The 17,611-nt window shown below is 42.8% G+C and overlaps 1 protein-coding gene across 1 annotated transcript; it reads right to left on the bottom strand.

Moving 5' to 3' along the window:
- Nucleotides 1-1,278: 1,278 nt before the first annotated feature.
- Nucleotides 1,279-4,961, bottom strand: fgf19 (fibroblast growth factor 19). Its single transcript, XM_029498902.1, has 3 exons — nt 4,751-4,961; nt 4,564-4,667; nt 1,279-1,608 (listed from the first exon to the last, which is right to left on the bottom strand). The coding sequence occupies exons 1-3, from the start codon at nt 4,959-4,961 to the stop codon at nt 1,279-1,281; spliced, it is 645 nt and encodes a 214-aa protein (XP_029354762.1).
- Nucleotides 4,962-17,611: the final 12,650 nt, after the last annotated feature.

Here is a 17,611-nt window from a genome sequence, read left to right on the forward strand (position 1 = left end):
GTTTTTATTAACACAAATGTTCATGTTTTGTATATAATGTTGCATGATATTATTCATATGTATATATTACATTTATTGGTACACATAAAAAAGTAATAAGCATTGATCAATAAAACCAGATTTAATGTCTTTTACCCTAAATTAGCATGTAGGCCCTGTCTGTCTGTCTCAAATATATACATACATTTAAATATACACATTAATAAACCAGTCACATGTTTAATACATTTAAAAGACCAGTAAAGCTTAATCATAAATAGTTTACTGTCATTTTATTAGCAGGTCTAGTTGTAATAATCATCACTCATAAATCTGTGTGTGCCATGCATAGTTGACTGAATGGTGGCATTTTTTATGTAATCTTGGAAAGCCAGACAGAAAGTGTGTTTGTGTGTTTTAAACAACAAAGGGACTCATCCAGTGGGAACACATCAGTCCATGTTTCAACAGAAAGGTTTTACATTTGGGCTGACTTATATTTAGACCATCATTTTTCTTCTTCTGAACTTTTGAACTTATTTAAGGTCCTTTGACTGAGATCCCAGTCCTTCTTTACAGATTTTCCTCTGAAATGTCTGCTCCCGTCGTACTGCTCCTCTACGTGGCACCCGATTCCTACTACAGGTGTGATAAATGACACTGATCTCTTTTCATGATGGTGACACACCTTTATGTGAATCAGTGGGGCAAAGAGCATGCATACCGTCCTTTGGTGTTTGTGCCGTGAATGATCTTGAAGCATACTTATGATTGATGATGATGATTTTTGTGTGACACACGACTGTGTGTGAGACAGCATTAAATAGACGTGTACATTCATGTGACCCCGCCGTGTAGCTGCACCATGGCGGAAGTCAGGTGACCAACCACGCACCTTTACTCACTTCCCACTTCACTGACAATAAACATTGTTTCTTTAAACTACGACCATTCTATAACATCATCCACCTGTTTAGCCTTGTAACCAAGACGCCAAAGTCCAATTACCTTAACAGAACAGCTTTTTACCTGAACACTCCCTCTCTAAATCTAACCAACTTGTAAAGTTTAACAGAGCATTGTAATTGAGGACAATTGGCTACAATCTTCATTCTCTGCTCTGTGCGAATCTGTGTTTGTTCTGTCAGCTCTAAATGAACTCCTGCAGGATTTCGCAGCCTCACCAGGTGCAGGCTGGCTCGACATGCTTTCGGGGTCCTGGTTCTGTAACATGCAGGGAGATGTGCCTGGCCTCAGAGCACAACACGTCTCTTTTACAGCCGTCTCCAAGCAACTGCTTCATCTTTTGTGGAAGCTTGGACTATGGATGATCTGAGACAGCTTGCCAAAGGTATCCATTGTGTCTACAGGTTCCTCCTTTTGTCCATTGGCAAGGGTTATCTGCCCCGGCTGGTCAGGGATGTCCATCCCAGAGGATAAAGTCTGATCCAGGGTGCTAATCCTGGGCAGGAACTGGGCCAAAGCCGGGACACCCCGGTCTCGAGCCTGCAGCCTTTGCCGCCGGTTTCCAAGACTCAGCAGGGCGCCATGACTGTCCGAGACATAGATGTTATAGCCATCAGATAAAAGCTTCTCTCTGAAGCTGCAGTCATCTCTTATGTAGGTATGCTGGAAAACATGAAGACACATTCATATGTCTGAGTTTTTGAGATGGCATTTCTCTGTGGAGGGCAGATTACGGATGAAGAAAATAATTTGTGGAGCCAACATTAAAATTGGTGTGGGTGCCCCACAGACCTGCACATTTCACCTAATGTGTTGCATGTTCCTACGTTAAGGTCTTGTAAGAATTTGGAACAAAAAATTAATTTGGATTACGCTAGTAAAAGAAATTTATACCAATTATCTAATATTTGGAAGGGTTTGGTCTAACATGTAACATGTGTCACTATAGCCCCAGTAGCTCCTTGTTTCCTAAATGTGTAGTGTACAAAATGCTCAGTATATCTGACTGTTAAGTATAATGAGTGTTTGCTGTATAATGGAAGTGACGTGTTGATTGAGAGGATGTGACTAATTACTAATTACATCAATTGGTGGGCATTGATGTAGTTCATATTAATGCGCACCAAATAATTTTTCAGTTGTGCTGTTGCTCACTTGTTTTTCCACCAACCTGCTTATTCTTGATATTAATTCCATGCCGAACAAGTAAGTGCTTGTTTTATAATTGTCATATTACATTTATGAAGTTTTTTATGTATTTGATGTACCTGATCTGTTGAGTCGTTTTTAGACTGTAGTGATAATTGTCACAGTTCCGAAGTATTAATGTAATTCCTGCAAGTTGTACGTTTGGAGAGTGGAGTTTATTTGATGCTGGTTTTCATATGAGGAAATTTCCTTAATTGCGGGAGGAAAAATCCATTAGCTTGGACGTTTATTATATAATTCCTGTTTGAATGACCGTATGCCGTCACTGTAGTCTATTTAGGTTGTCCCCATGGTGATTCCTGTCATTTTTCTCTCTGCCGCATTTCTGGCTATTTTTTGGTAACTACTGATCTCTGTTTTGACTGTAATAGCCTTCACAGTGTTTTATTTTATATTAATATTTTGGTTTCAAATTTTTTGGCATGCTAGATGGACAGCGAAGAGGTGTCAGATCAATACGTCATCTTTTTTCCCTGCATAACATGAAGAGTTAGCGCTCAACATTACCCCCCATTAACATGTGGTGTTTACAGATTAAAATCTGCTGTGGAAAAAAAAATAACTAAATAATGCTGTGAGTTATCTGATAGCTGTTTGCTTTGAGAGGCAGCCAGAGGCCAAGGTTGTTGTTGCTGCTGCTGGATCTTTTCATTCAGGTTTTTCCCTTTGCAAACACATCCTACCCTGTACCACACTGGACAAAGGTTGATGAACCAACTCACTGTTTGAATGAATGACTGACTCCTGTATTTTCAGAACATGGAGGCTGATGGCCAACATACGACCCACAGCAAGAATCCTGAGGTGGGCAGCGTCTGCAGGCATCTCTCTTTAAGATTCTTTGAACATTTCCCTGATTTTGAAGTTTTTCGTATGTCACATCGCTGAGTTTGGAGAAGACACCACAGATCATAATTTTTGTTTTCTACAAGATCATACAAGAATGGCCTGAAGTTGCTTGTGCCAAACTTGGTGGAAGGATGAATTGTGCTGGATCAGGGAAGAACCCATTCCAATCTGGGGCAGATCTGAGACTGATTTGTGTTTTTTGACATTGGCGTCAGGGAATGTCTGCCCCCGTCCTCTTTGTTTATTTGTCAGGATTACACAAAATGCCCTGAACTTATTGGCACCAATTGTGGTGGAGAGATGGGGTGCAATCCAGTCAAAAAGCAGGCTGAAATGGTAAAACCATATTGTAATCTATGTCTGATGAAAGAAAATGCTAGATCTGCAATAGACATAAATTCATATGGTACCAGCAGCATTAGAAATTACTACCAATATTCAACATGCAAGTCACAAATAACAAATTAACTATAGTGGCTCTAACACAACTATGAAGACCATAAAGTAATAAAGCATACATTTGAGTGTCACACAAAAAGAACAGTGGGACTGTCTGGCCTTGCTGTCAGATTTGAGCCATTCTTCTGAAGTCTATGGAGATCAAACCAGTACGAATCACACCAACCAGAAAACATATATGTTCTGGGTAGTGTCCATGTGGTAAAAAAACAACAAACTGTTCTAAAATCTCTAATATCTGATACATGGACAAACCAGAATATTTTAGTGGCAACTGAAAAAGTGACAGACAGTGATCCAGCAGCTGGAGAAGAGGCACTGAGAGGAGGGAAGATTCAAAAGTAGTGGAACAAGCAAGTACAGGGAAATTCTCCTGAAAGCTTCTAAAAATATGAATTCGGTTTTCATTGTGTTTTCTAGTCACAGTGATTCCTGTGATCTGCAGTGATCTGACCTCACAGCTGCTTCGATATGTCTCAGCGACGACCTAAAGATGCTAAAAAGGTCATAATGACAGTGTTTGTTGAGAAAAATATTTCTTCTGTGAGAAAGGATCTAAGGTTCCAGGGCTCAGTGTATCACAGGCTGACAGGAGCAGGCTGGGAAAATGTGATGGGCTTAGGGTTGGAAAAAAGTAAAACTACAGCAGTGTTTCAGTGGGAACAGTCAAGTTACAGTAGCCCTCATACAGTCATTCACATAAATTGTAATTTACTGCATATATTGGATTTCTTGGTCATCTGTGTGAGCTCTCTGTATTTTCTGGTCAGGATTCTATCTGAAATTATAACATTATGTCAGCTGATTTTCATTAAAATTTTATGGGTTGGATTTTTATCACTTTCTGAATAAACCTCGCAAAAATGTATGACTTACTTTGTATATATTGCTATTAGTTATTTTTATTATTATACAATCATATTAGTTACAGCATAACTGTTCTGGTAATTAGTTTTCTGCAGTGCAAGTTGGATAAAAATGTTTATCTCTCTTGGCCCTGACAGTCCTAACCAGCTCTGGAAGTGACTGAGGTTTCTTGAAATTATAAATGAAATGTTATAAATGAACGAATAAACATCAGGTTCACACCCTTGTTCTTACCGATGAGTACAGAGTCCCATCGCCCTCTATGCAGAGGAACCGTTCACTTGCTACCCCTCTGATGGCGACAGAGCCTGGATTTACAGGACGGATCTCTAGCAGGCCTGGAGTTGAAACACTGGTCAGTCTGATTGATTCCTGTAGAACAGCTTATTCTGCAGCTGACTGTGATAAAGCCTCCACTTACTGTGCAGAGTCTGGATAGCAGAGCCATCAATCTGTCCATCCCCGTCAATCAGGAGGTGCAATCCAGGTCTGGCAGCGTACAGGTGCCTTAGTCGGACCACCTGGTCCCAGCCATGGTTACTGCGGGGCCCTTGGTCCAACAGGGGCAGGCAGACAACTCCGGTGGCAAAAACCACATTTAAAACATACACAGTGGCCACAAGCAAAAGCATGATTCATCAGATCCTTGTGTTCTCTCCCTCCAGCTGAGTGAGCTGTCTCCTCCTGACCCAGCCTTTTAAACGCACTCCTTATCAGCTGCTGATAACCCTCTTCCCCAAATCCAGTTCCCAGAAGCACACCACAACACACCCCTACACGATGTCCAACAGAATCATAGCTGTCTGTTGGCCACTAAAGAGGCTTGACCAGAGGCCCCATTTTATCCCTGAGTGACGATGCACACTGCTGTAGTTTCGAATTCAATATCACTTACAGGACTCATCACTTAGCAGTCTGCCTCTGTCGAATCACCACATCATCTTCCCAAACACATCCCATGTATTCCAAACAGGGTTTAGCAAAATATCAGCTGATTCACAGGTCCAGGAACAACTCCACAGGTCCAACACCAGGTCCGGCATAAGGTTCACAGATATGCTAGCACCTCCACCATAGCTCCCGTAGGCCCATAGATCTAGCAGCAGGATTGGCAGCCTGTCCACAGGTCCAACAGGTCCATGGGTCTTCCAGTGGGCCCAGCAGCTTGACCACACACTCAGCATCTTGTCCACAGGTCCAAAGAAAGCCCAACAGCAGGTTCAGGAGTCGGTCCAGCAGCAGGTTCAGTTTAAAGGATCAGGTCCACTCTAAAATATCAGCACAGTCTGAAGGCTCAACTGAGTTTAAAGACATCATTCCCCGTTGAAGAATGAGCTCCAGTCTGAATGAACCTCAGTGTAAAGGATCACCTCCATTCTAAAGGACAAGCTTCAGTCTAAATGTTTTGCTCCAGTCCTAAGGATCAGCTTCACACTAAAAGATCGGCAAAGTCCAGACCCTGCGTCCTGCCTATAGACCACATGTGCATAACATTGATGATCATGTTGCATAATTATGTTACATAAAGCTCTACCAGACGCCCTCAGTCAAATTGCACGTTTTTATTTGTGAACAGGGTAAAGTCTACGAGTTGGTCTGATTCCAAGCGAAGCTGTTAGACTGGGTCAGTGCTCATTCAAATAACAGACTTCTTTCCGCTCTTATCATGTTCAGGCCTGTGCTTCCGCTGCTCAGCCTGCAAGTTAAATTGTAATGGAGAGCAAACATTGCTCACCATCATCTACCAACACACAGCCGCAGCCCAGGTTTCAAAGCCTTAGGTTTTTAGATTTTGCAGATTGATCGTTTCTAAGAGAGGATGGTGTGACTGCCTCTGTGCTTTTGTCTTTTTGGAAGTTTATGCCTTTAGTCCACCCGTATCATCGTCTCAACAGAGTTCATCACCAGAGGGCAGTGCAAAGCAAGAATTCACTGGCTTCAGAGAAACACAACATGAAGAGAAAAAAATACCTGCAGCTCAGAACAATCACGTGTGTGGTGGAAATCAATCAGATGACAGCAAACCAAATCATTCATTCATTCATCCTCTACTGCTTATCCCTTTCCAGGTCGCAGGGGTTACTGGGGCCAATCCCAGATCATATCAGGTGAGGGGAGGGTACACCCTGGACAGGTCACTTGTACAGTCCAGGACCAACATACAGAGACTGACAGAGTGAAACAACTACTCACACGCACACTCAGACCTACGGAAAATTTAGAGTCACAGATTAACCCAAACATGATGTTGTTGGACGGTGGGGAAAAAACCAGAGTACTCAGAGGACACCCAGGCACACACAGGGAGAACATGCAAACTCCGGGAACCAAATCTGCAACCTCCTTGTTGTGAGGCAATAGCACTAACCACTATGCCCCCTGCTTCCCTATAAATTTCCAGGTCATGGGGGTTCCTGCAACCAATCCCAGCTCGCGTTGGGTGAGCGTGGGGTACAGTCCATCAGATCGCCAGTCCATCGCAGGGTCAAATCAAATCAAGTAAGTTTATTTAGCACCAAATCACTTAACAGAGTCAAATCAAAGCACTTTCCACGTAGAGAAATTATTTCAAGACACCCAAGAAATCCTTCCCTCAGTAAGGGCTTGGTGACAGCGGAGGGAAAAACTTTAAGAGGCAGAGAAACAGACTCAGAGAGGGTAGGGCCATCTGCCGTCACAGGAGATGGGAGAGAAAAGATAAAAAGGACAGAAGAAAAAGAAGAGGAAATGCAGACATGTTGGATTCTGGTGAAGAAATGACTACTAACTAACTGGTTTTATTACTGTTTGACTGTAATTTTAAACAGGGACAGTGACCTGATGTAGCACACTCAGCAGTGACACCAGGCAGTCTGGCTCTCCCTGCTTTCACCATGGCCGTCATTTCATTCTGATGCTCAGTTAGAACTTGTCTCAGCCGGTTGGTGACTCCAAGAATCTTCTGGATTCTGTGAAATTGTGCAGAAACCACACTGTGATCTCTACTGAAGGCGGCCACAACACGCTAATTCTTGCAACACTCAGAGTGTCTGCAGACGTGCTCGGCAGCGGGAGAATACGAAAAATCAACAGAACCACAACTGCAGCTGAGTGTTTTCATTTTAAATTGCAGTATAAATATTTACACCAAAGATCCATTACATGTAATCAACTTTAAATCATGTCTGAACAAAGGTGAGCCAAACCTCCAGTGTGTTGTGCTAACATTCCTCCAACAGAAGGCAGCAGCGGTACAGAAAGTGCTGCGACACAAGTCACTACAGCAGAGAGAGGGGCAGGTCTCCAGAAGTCTTCACGCATCACAAAAAGGATTAACCACTAAATAAAGAGTTCTGGAGATTGTTCAATTGTCTCTGTCAGATGCAGGACAAGGCAAAAACAGAAGCATAACATATTTCAGCCTATCAAGCAAACACTTGTTCTGAAGGAGACTCTTTACAATAAACTGTTCTGACTGCTGAAGCCTTGAGTAAACGCAGTGAGACGTCAGATCATCTCATACTGTCTCTCAGGAGTTGTATTATTCTCATTTCAAAATGTTGGTTGTGTATGTATAATCGAAAACAAACCTAAAAAGGTACAGAACAGACAGAATAGAACAACAGTGAGGTTACCTGTGAACCTTCCTATGATTTCAAACTACGTCAAATTAAAGGAAAAAGTTTACAATAGAATCCAAAATAGCTCTGGCTCATTTCAGAGTTAAAAAAGGAAAACAAAATGAAAAATGAACCTGAAATGAAATAATGAAATATATATGTGCAGTGCCGTAGTTTGAGATGTACATATTTCCCATTGGCACTGTCCAGTGAATGACGTGGTTGGCGGTGTCATCAGTACTCTGAAGGGGTTCGAATGGGTTGGGCAACGATGAGAAGACAGTCCTCGATGCGTCTCAAAGCACATCATCACCTCAGAGGTGAACGCTACTTGATGATAATCATTAAGACAGACTGGGTTAGACCTTTGGAGACAGGGACCTTTTGAAGCAGGCAAGGACAACAGGGTGAGCCTGGGAAAGGTGAAAATAGCTGTGAAAACAGGATGAGCTGATTTCACATGATGTCAGTGCACTCCTGGGGATGCAACCAGGGCAAGCAGCCTTCCTCCAGTCGACTTGTCTCAGAACTCACCTCACATCACGGTCTGAGGCGGACAGTGGGCAGGTATGACCAGCTGTAATGCTGTGCTCTTCCACATTAGTGCTAGCAGCGATTCTAGCAGCCTGGTAGCGTGCAAAGTCAGAGGCTAGCTCTTCGACTAACGAGGGGTCCACAGCATGTCGTCTGTAGTCCGCTTTAGTCCAAATGTCAGGACTTTCTGTTATTTAATGGCACCACAGTTTGAACACAAACAAAGATGGTGGATATGTGGTGGAGAATGAACCAGTTCATGGAAAACAGAGGAAACAGGCGAGAGCTGATTGTGGGGAGCAATGAAGATGGATGAGAGCCAGGCAGGGAGACCGGTGGACTCTGACACACAGGAAGGGAGGCTACAGGTTAGGTCAAGAGGAGTGGCAGAATGAACCAGGTTTTTATGGAGCAGGTGAGTAGATGGCACAAGAGGCTCAATTCATTGCAGGTGTGTAGGTAAGGGACTCCAGGTGTGCCCAGCTCCAGACCAGCCTCCTATCAGAAAACCACAGGAAAGACAGACACGTCCACAGGCGCACAACACAGGAAAGGAAGGGGGGACTGAGGGGGGAGGAACATAAACAATACGAATCCTGACGCAAGTGTCTGTTGTCCCGGTCACGCAGTGAAGCGCACACTCTGTCCTTGTAACGGCTTTCAGGTGCAACACTAGTAGAGGAAACTTCTTTGTGACTCATGTTCATATTACATGTCTTACCTGCTGACTCCGCCCTCCTCTCTTTTCTGACGTGTCAGTCAATCTGACATCCCCACGTATACACATAAACCTAAACACCAGCAATGCAGGCGCACACACATACACTCCTGCTGGCTTTGGGGCCTTGTGAGACAGAGAAAACTGAAGCCGGTTGAAAAACAACAAGTTCAAACACTTAGCTGATCGAATGTATTTAAAATTCTTGTGATCAGTCCACATGTTGAGAGACTTCTCAGCTCCCTCCAACCAGTGTTTTCAATCTTTGAGGGCCACCAATATGGCCAGCAGCTCATAATTTGCAGGGGGATGCAGTGTGACATTGTCATTAACACTGTATTGTGAGAGCATGGCCCCCACAGAGGCATCCACCTCTACTACAAACTGTCTCCTAGAATCAGGCAAGATGGGCCACAGACTGTAAATATGTGATGTGTGTGACAATCATGGACAGTAAAGAGAGCAAGGCTGGCTTCTCAAAATGTTCAAAATGTTAGCATTCAGCATTCATATTTTAAAATTAGTAGTTTAGTCAATTTTCGATAGCCTATCACTAATGAACTATCAGGCCCCAACAAATGGTGCCCCGTGTAAGTTGTGTCACAACAAAAGCATCTGTCTACTTCAACTGAGCTTTGGTCCGACAGGAAAAGGCTGTGGTAATAGCTTTTACAGATATAAGGCTGAAGTGTCATGTTTGTGGGTTTCCTTGTTTGTTCTTCCTGTCTTCCCTCCCCTGTCCTGAATGTACCTGTGGGTGTGGCATGGGTGTGGTCTAGTTTCCATCCTGGCCCCTCACCTGGTTCTCATCATCTCAGCAGGCTGTAGTACAAAGCCCATGGTTCTGCATCTACTCGTCACCAGATTGTTGTTGTGTCGCGCACTACTCTCCAACACTCTTTTCTGGACTGAGCTCTGGGTATCGACCCTCACCACGTCTCCTTGTCTCTGCCCCGGTAATCTGACCTGTCTTCTGACCCTGGCCACGTCTTCTCCTCTCTGCCCTGGTAATCTGACCTGAATTCTGACCCTGTCAACGTCTCCTCGTCTCTGCCCCGGATCCTTCGGCTGCCATTTTGACCACGCCTGCCACATCCAGCCTCACCACCACCTCAAAGCCTCAACACAGCCGGCCTCCAGCATTCACCCCAGTTCTGATCGTCAGCCACTCTCCCTTTGCCCACCCTATTCTGTTTTCCCATTAAAGAGTATTGAGCCCTCTCTTCACTGACTCTGTCTCCTTCTTCTCAAACTTTCACAAGAAATTTGTTATCTATGATGCAATAATCTGTTCATGAAATATAATGAATTGGATAAATGAAAGAGTATTGTTTGGTTGTAGGATAGCTCCTACATAGATCTGACAGATGAAATGAGCATATGAAGGAGTTGATTGTCTGTTTAGTGGGTTTTTTTTAAGGGACTGGGACAAATTTAGAGATATCTTCAGGTCTAATTGGAGCGGTCAAAGCTGGTATCAGTCTGACTTACTTACAGACACGAGCCCTTTCCCAGTCCCAAAGCACGCTTTCCTTCTTCTTTTCCTCCTGTCACACATTTATGGTCACACATTGAGCGAAGTGGCGCTCCCTGGTCACCGTCAGCTTCAAACACATCCAGCCTTCTCTGGCTCTCTGCTGGTGTGAGCTGACCTTTAATTTGTTTATTGGACCCATTCATGGCTCAGCCTGTCTGTATCCGTGTCAGCGCTGTCCAAACTTCGTTAAAACCGCACATTTAAAATGTCCAGGTGTGTCATTATTACTCAAAATGGTAAACTTTAATGCAAATACATTGCTGCATAAAAACACATGAATTTGAATAATTGTCTAAATCTTAAACCTGAAGCAGTTTGAAAAATAATTTGATAAACGAATATGTCAATAAAATTAACTAAATATGTTATGCAAATTGTGTGATGACGCCATCTAGTGACTTCTAGGACAGCCAATAGTGACCGTCATTGCTAAAGAGTTGGAGACAGAGTAGTGATGGGAAGTTCGGATCTTTTTACTGTTTGCCTGTTGTGTGAATGATGCATGTAAGTAATAATAAAGTATATATCTATCCTATTTAGAATATCGAAATAATATAACATTGCGACTATATATGAACCGGGTAAATGAAAAATACAGATGGAGGTTGTTGATCTACCAGTTTTCTGCCGTGTCCCTTGAGCAGCACGGTGGCGTAGTGGTTAGTGTGAGTGATGGAGTCGGCTACAGCATGGAAGAGCAGTAGATGGATATGACATGGATTACCTGATAACACGCTGACAGATTTGTTGTGTGTGTCCAACCCAGTCCACAGACCGGGCCCCTCCAGAGATCGCCCCCCCCCAGACCCCCCCCACCCAGAAATGGATAAGAAGATGAATGCATGAGCGAAAGAAAATGAAAACACTAACATACACAGCATTACTAAAAGTGTCAGGGTAATGTGACACAGTCACAGAGTCTGGTCCACATCATTTCCTTAAGTCACACATACACACAATCAGCAAAGACACGGGTGATAAAAGTAGGAGACTTTGAAGGTACGTTCAGCTTTACAGCTCAGCATCTAGCTGCTGTTTTCTGGCCGTCGCAGACAGGGCACAGTCCCAGTTCACAGGACACAGAGGAAAGAGGCAGCAGTTCATTGCCATCTAACAAAAGGCCAAGTGAACACATTGCATCCATCCTGGCGTCCCTTCTTGGGCTACCGTGCATTATAACATTTTTTTTTAGACACAGACACTCCAGATAGTCCCCAAAGCAAGGCTGAAGCTCAGAAGGGATCAAGTTTGTACCAAACTCTGGAATGAGCTGCCGAGGTTGTGTTATCATACAATTTATTGTTATTGTGTGTTTATAGTCGAGAGCAGATCTTTTTTTTTCTTCTCCTAAATGAAGGGTTAGGGTTAGAATTGGGATATAAGCTTTTTGCCGTAGCAAAGATTTTATTCTCGGCCATATTCTATGTGGTAACTGAAGAGGCGAGGCAGCTGAACTGAGAATTTTACAGGGTGTGATGTTCTGTTGTTTTCAGCCATTTAGCAACACCTGAACTTTTGTAGGCTGAGATTGACTTCAATAGCAACATCTAGTAAATCATAGTGAAACCTGACATGAGACAATTTTTTAGATCTGGATATACACCAGTTTCTTAGCTTGTTTGATAAATGCGCCAAATGGGCCAAAGTACTTTACGCTGTGCCCATCAGGTTAGTTCGCGTCTTGACCAAAGTTGTGGTACAGTATGTACTTGGTGTTGTAACCTGGTTTGAAGAGCCAAAAACCCGCATTCTGTCTAACAACATCAGAGGGGTGCACTACAGAGGAAGCTCAACAGAGCCGGGCTTTCTTTGGGTGAGCTGGCTCGACAAAGCCAAGAGGTCCACCCAGAGATAATGAGTATCACGATGGTGGTTATCAACTTGATTTGTCGACCCAGGCTTGCCTCATCAAGCTCTGTGAGCGTTCACATGAAAAGGGATGTTTTGGTGTCATTTGACGCCATTTCCACAGAAAAATTATCCGATTATGTGCTGCATATTTCAGCCAAGAGGAGCAGATTATGATAATGGGGAGTTTTGAAGAGTTCAGACAGATAAGAACAGCTAAAAGCAACACTTCTGCTGCAAAATATTGCAAATCGCGTCAATGCGTGATATAGCTGATATAATATACTATAATGTGATATAATATATTTTATATAACTTTAATTCTCTCCCTGACATTGTCTCACAATAAAGGATACATGGAAATCAGGTAGATTAAGGCCAAATTAAAGAGAAATTCATTTGATTTGTCTTATTTGTGATAAAGTCTAAGCAATTTTCTAGTTGGTGTTCTATTAGTTGTAGTGTCAGCAGTGCAAAACGGTCAGCAAATCCAGACCAAGCACAAAAATATAATCCAAAGTGGAATGTATTCATCATTCTTTTAGTGGAATGTGGATGATACGCTGCGTAACATATTACGTGTTAATATTATCTGAAGCAAACGAGAAGATAAATGAGAGGAGAAAGACTGGAGGGTCCCCACTGCTCAGAGGAGCTGGGCCTTGCAAACAATGAAGGGCGGCCGATCATGGAGGGGATACACAGGGATTTTCAGTCAGACCCTGCTGCTGGCAGCTCCCAGCAGCATGGTTTTGTCCAGGGTATGTATAAATGCTTTGGTGGTAAAATACTAAATGCATATTTATTGTTTCTCAGGTGAGACAAGTCTTAATCTAATTTACAGTTGAGGGAGAAACCGTAGAGTTGCTCAAGCCGCCAGCACACACCCTTGCTGACCCCCACACAGAGTTAACTGTCAAAGAAAGTTGTCATGTACTCTCATCTTTGTTTGCTGTGTTGAATCCACTTTATTCATTTCTCTTAAAATTATTCCACAGGTGGAGATTAATAATGAGGAGACACTCGGTGTATTCAGAGGTACCTTTGGGGGTAGATATCTTAATTTTCTAAATAAGAATATAATTAAAAATTTCAATATTTTAAAATTAGAAGTAATAAAGTTTTTTGCTCATTAATGTCACAGGGAGAGGACATTATATAACCCTCCACCTCTAGGCCCACAAAAAAACATGTGGTAAGGGTTTTATCATTTATAGCAGTTCTATGAACCAATGACGCATTAGTGAATGATGAACACTGTACACCAACATAACTGAAAAGTCTATCTCGCTCATCTCTGTTGCTTGATGTCCTATTAATACATGTTGGAGCAGACAGGTCTTTTATAAAAACCATCTAGAGCTGAATAATCCAAAAGAAATAGCTGGAAATCCAGAAACTCTAGCTTGTGATTGAGCTACTGGAGCATGAGAAAAAGGCACTGCAGTAAATGGTACTTTAAAATGTTTTGCTAAGCATGATTGACATTGTATACTTCATTTTACCAGAAAAGGCAGAACTTTAATAATTAACAAAACACATCCTGTGATTGGTGTTTTTTTTTGTTTTTTTTTTTCTGATGGCTGCGTTACTGTAAGTGCATGGCTTCGTTTGGCCACATTACTTCCATATGGTTAAAAAAGATTGTATATGTAACGTATTCCCTCAGCTGAGAATCTGCAGCCTATCGCTCATAGAGAACATCGTCAGAAAACGCCAACGGATCACTGATGTCTGGAAAAACTTGCTTCCTCCGAAGAGCACCTGTGATAATCCGTGCACCTAAATCCACTGGATCATCTACAAGTGGGGATACCGTGTTCAAGCAGGACGATCAGAAAAAGGGCAGCGCTTTTAATTGCGGACTCTAAGGCGAAAGTCAGGGGAATAGTTACCCCAGTGGCAACCCCTCAGGGGCAACTCCACTGATGTATATGTACTGTATCAGGTTGTATTTAAGTCCACATTTAGTTCCATATTTCTCACATCATTTATAATTTGAAGTCTTTAATAAAACATTATGTTATTTATTTTATATTTTATTGTTGGTTCCATTTGGAGGAAGAGAGGCCAGGAAGCAGGGTATGCGTCAGGGGGCGTGGCTACTGTGTGATAGAGAGAGGTCAGTGAAAACACAGACACACAGGACACACCCTCCATCGGCCCATCATCATTTTATTGTCAACTTCATTTCAAGTTCAACTTCAACCATGTGCACAGCACATACAGTGATACATTATTATGTCCTGTATAAAACTACAGGATAAAAGTGATTGATAGAAAATTCTAAGACCACAGGATGTGGTCTTAGAGTTAGGAAGGATAATAGGAAGTACAGAATCATATTAGTAGAAAATCCTTTCCCTGAATGTGCAGTGAAAGGCGCAGCAACGCTGAAGAAAGTAACATTATGTCTCTGTGACCACATTCTATCATGATACAACAACGATACAACAACTCCTGTGAAATCATCACAGATCTCCCCGCATTTGCCATTGAATTTTATATGGGTCAGTTATCGTTCACAGACTTTTCCTCCCATCCACCTGAACAGATTTAAGTCCAATTTCTGAGATTTCCTTTCATCTCTGGGGGCTCAAATATTCAAATATGATATTTTCATCATTTCATATTCACAAAAAGTGTAACTGGATTGTCCTCCAGCCTCCTCTCGTGGACTGAATGGGTTTGTAGGCAGCATTTCCTCAGAGTTGCAAGGAAATGAAGGAATAAAAACAGGATTGCTGACGAGAGAGAGAGTTGAGAACATGTCAGTGTGATCCGGGTGATTTGACCCTTTCACGGAGAGCAGCAGATTTGGGGAACTGTTGGGCTGCATCCAAGAGCCATGGCGTGAATGTGGATCAGTGCCGTGTCTACTCAGGAGACGTATAGCAGTTCTCTTGAACTGCCTGTGTGGACATGTTCCAGTCCACATGGTGAGCAGGGACGCTCACCCTGCTGTGAACCAATGGACCCTGTGAGCTGGAAGTGACCAAACCAGTCACAGAGTACTGGCTCACGAGCTGCAGTGGTCTTCTAACCAATAACCAAATGAGCAGAAGAGTAGAGGGCTCACCCCGGGTCAGTGACGCAGGGTAAAAGGAATTCCACTGTAAACATTATGCCTGCCATGCAAAGCAGGGACACCTGAGAACACTGAGCCCAGCTGTGACCACCAGATGCTCCGGTATACCTGCATGTGTCACTGTAGCCAGCTAAGATTGTGGCGAGGAGATTCAAACATCTTAACCGTGTGAGGAGCTTTATCTCTTAATATGACAATCTGACATAGATCTCATAGGTCTCCAGCTGCAGAGCGCAGACCCCCAGTCCCCACCACTGCGCCTGCCCGTCAGAATCATGGCCCAAAGCCACCACAGTAACAGTTTGCATGATATTTGCTTGAGCTATTTGCAACTTAATACTTAGCGTGTGTTCAGCGTGGCTGGCCTCTCTGCTAACGCATCAAACAATATGCTGCCATGTGGAATGTTGAAACTTAAAGGCACCAGAGCACAGACGAGCTCACCTGTCTCTCACCTTGTCACACCCGTCTGTCACCTCGCTCAACCCTGTCTCTCACCTGTCCTTTTAAAAAAAAAAACTAATTCATCAAGTGAATTAAAGTGTGTCTTAAAGCATGAGGTGCGTTTGATTGGTTCAAAGTCCCCCCCCCCAGCTCTGTTAATTTAAAACTGTCCTCCCCCTGAATGAATACCAGTTCCTTCAGTTACTTAGAGGTTATATTTACAAAATATATAAAGAAAAATATAGGGTTACTGGCCCTAGCATATAGTAGAGTTCAGCCTAACAGCTGTCTGTAAATATTTCTCCCATGATTACCCTTTCTAAAAGTAAATCACAGGGTAAAGATAGCTGGAACGTGACATGGCACAACTAGGACAACATGGCCACCGGAGCTGGGCTGCCATTAACTGCTGGGACTCAGCAGAGACAGACAGGAGACAGACACATGAACTAGGGAGTCTGGAAAATGTGTCAACGGAGCCAGAAACACAGTGCTGTAGGAAGTATGAAAAGTGGTGCTGGTTTATTAAAAGAGAGGTCCGTACTGGAACTGTGCCAAAGTTTGTATGCGCAATACACACATCTGAGGTCTTATTTTATCCTGACTGTGTTGTTGTTTATCTCTCACATGGAGGGGAAACGCACTTAGCAAATGACACTGATGTATCACCTCAGAAGGTCTGAAGGAAGAGTTCAACAACTTCAACACATTCAATGTAAAGTAATACGAACTGCTGCCAGCTGCTGATTAGCTTAGCTGAGCATAAAGAACGAACTGCCTGTCCTTTGTCCCGCTTTTCAAAATATATTCCCAACAATTGGTTAATCTGTACAGGAGTTTTGATTGGACTGTTTGCAGAGTTGCCTCTTGACAATCAGACAAGAGGGCTCCTTTTAAAACAGATTATGCATAGAAAATATTATAAATTCACCAATAAGCTTTAACGATCTGGAGGGTAAGACTGTATGCTAAACTAACAGGCTGTAGTTTTACTGATGCAATAGACACATAAACCTGATGCTACTGTCTCATGATCTGTGAATATCAAAGTCTTTTAATATGCCAATGTTTATAATAAAAAAAAATATATCTGTTTTTAAATGAGCTATTTGGACATTTTGTTCTTTCTGCATCACTAAAATTAGTATTAGCAGCTGTATACTGACTAGAGGAAACCTTTTCAAATGTAATTCCTTCACTGACCGACAGCTGCTTCCAGAGGTGGAGGCTCCTGGCCAGGGCTGATACCGGATTCCTGCAGTGGCTCTGTCTGCCCTGAAGATGTACCTGCGTACTGGATGCACTATGATCACCAATGACTGAGGCGCTACACACAACTAGCGAGTAAACAGCTTCTAATGCTAATGCTAGCCGAGCACCCACAGCAAAAATTTCTCTTCTAATACTCATAATACAAATTGCTAATTTAAAGCAAAATGTGAACCAGCAGTTGTCAACTTTCCAGTCTTCCAAGCACAAGGTTAGGTAGTGTTGCTCAGACAGAGTGTTGGACA

Source organism: Echeneis naucrates, chromosome 3 (assembly GCF_900963305.1).
Source record: "Echeneis naucrates chromosome 3, fEcheNa1.1, whole genome shotgun sequence".
Lineage (NCBI taxonomy): Eukaryota > Metazoa > Chordata > Actinopteri > Carangiformes > Echeneidae > Echeneis > Echeneis naucrates.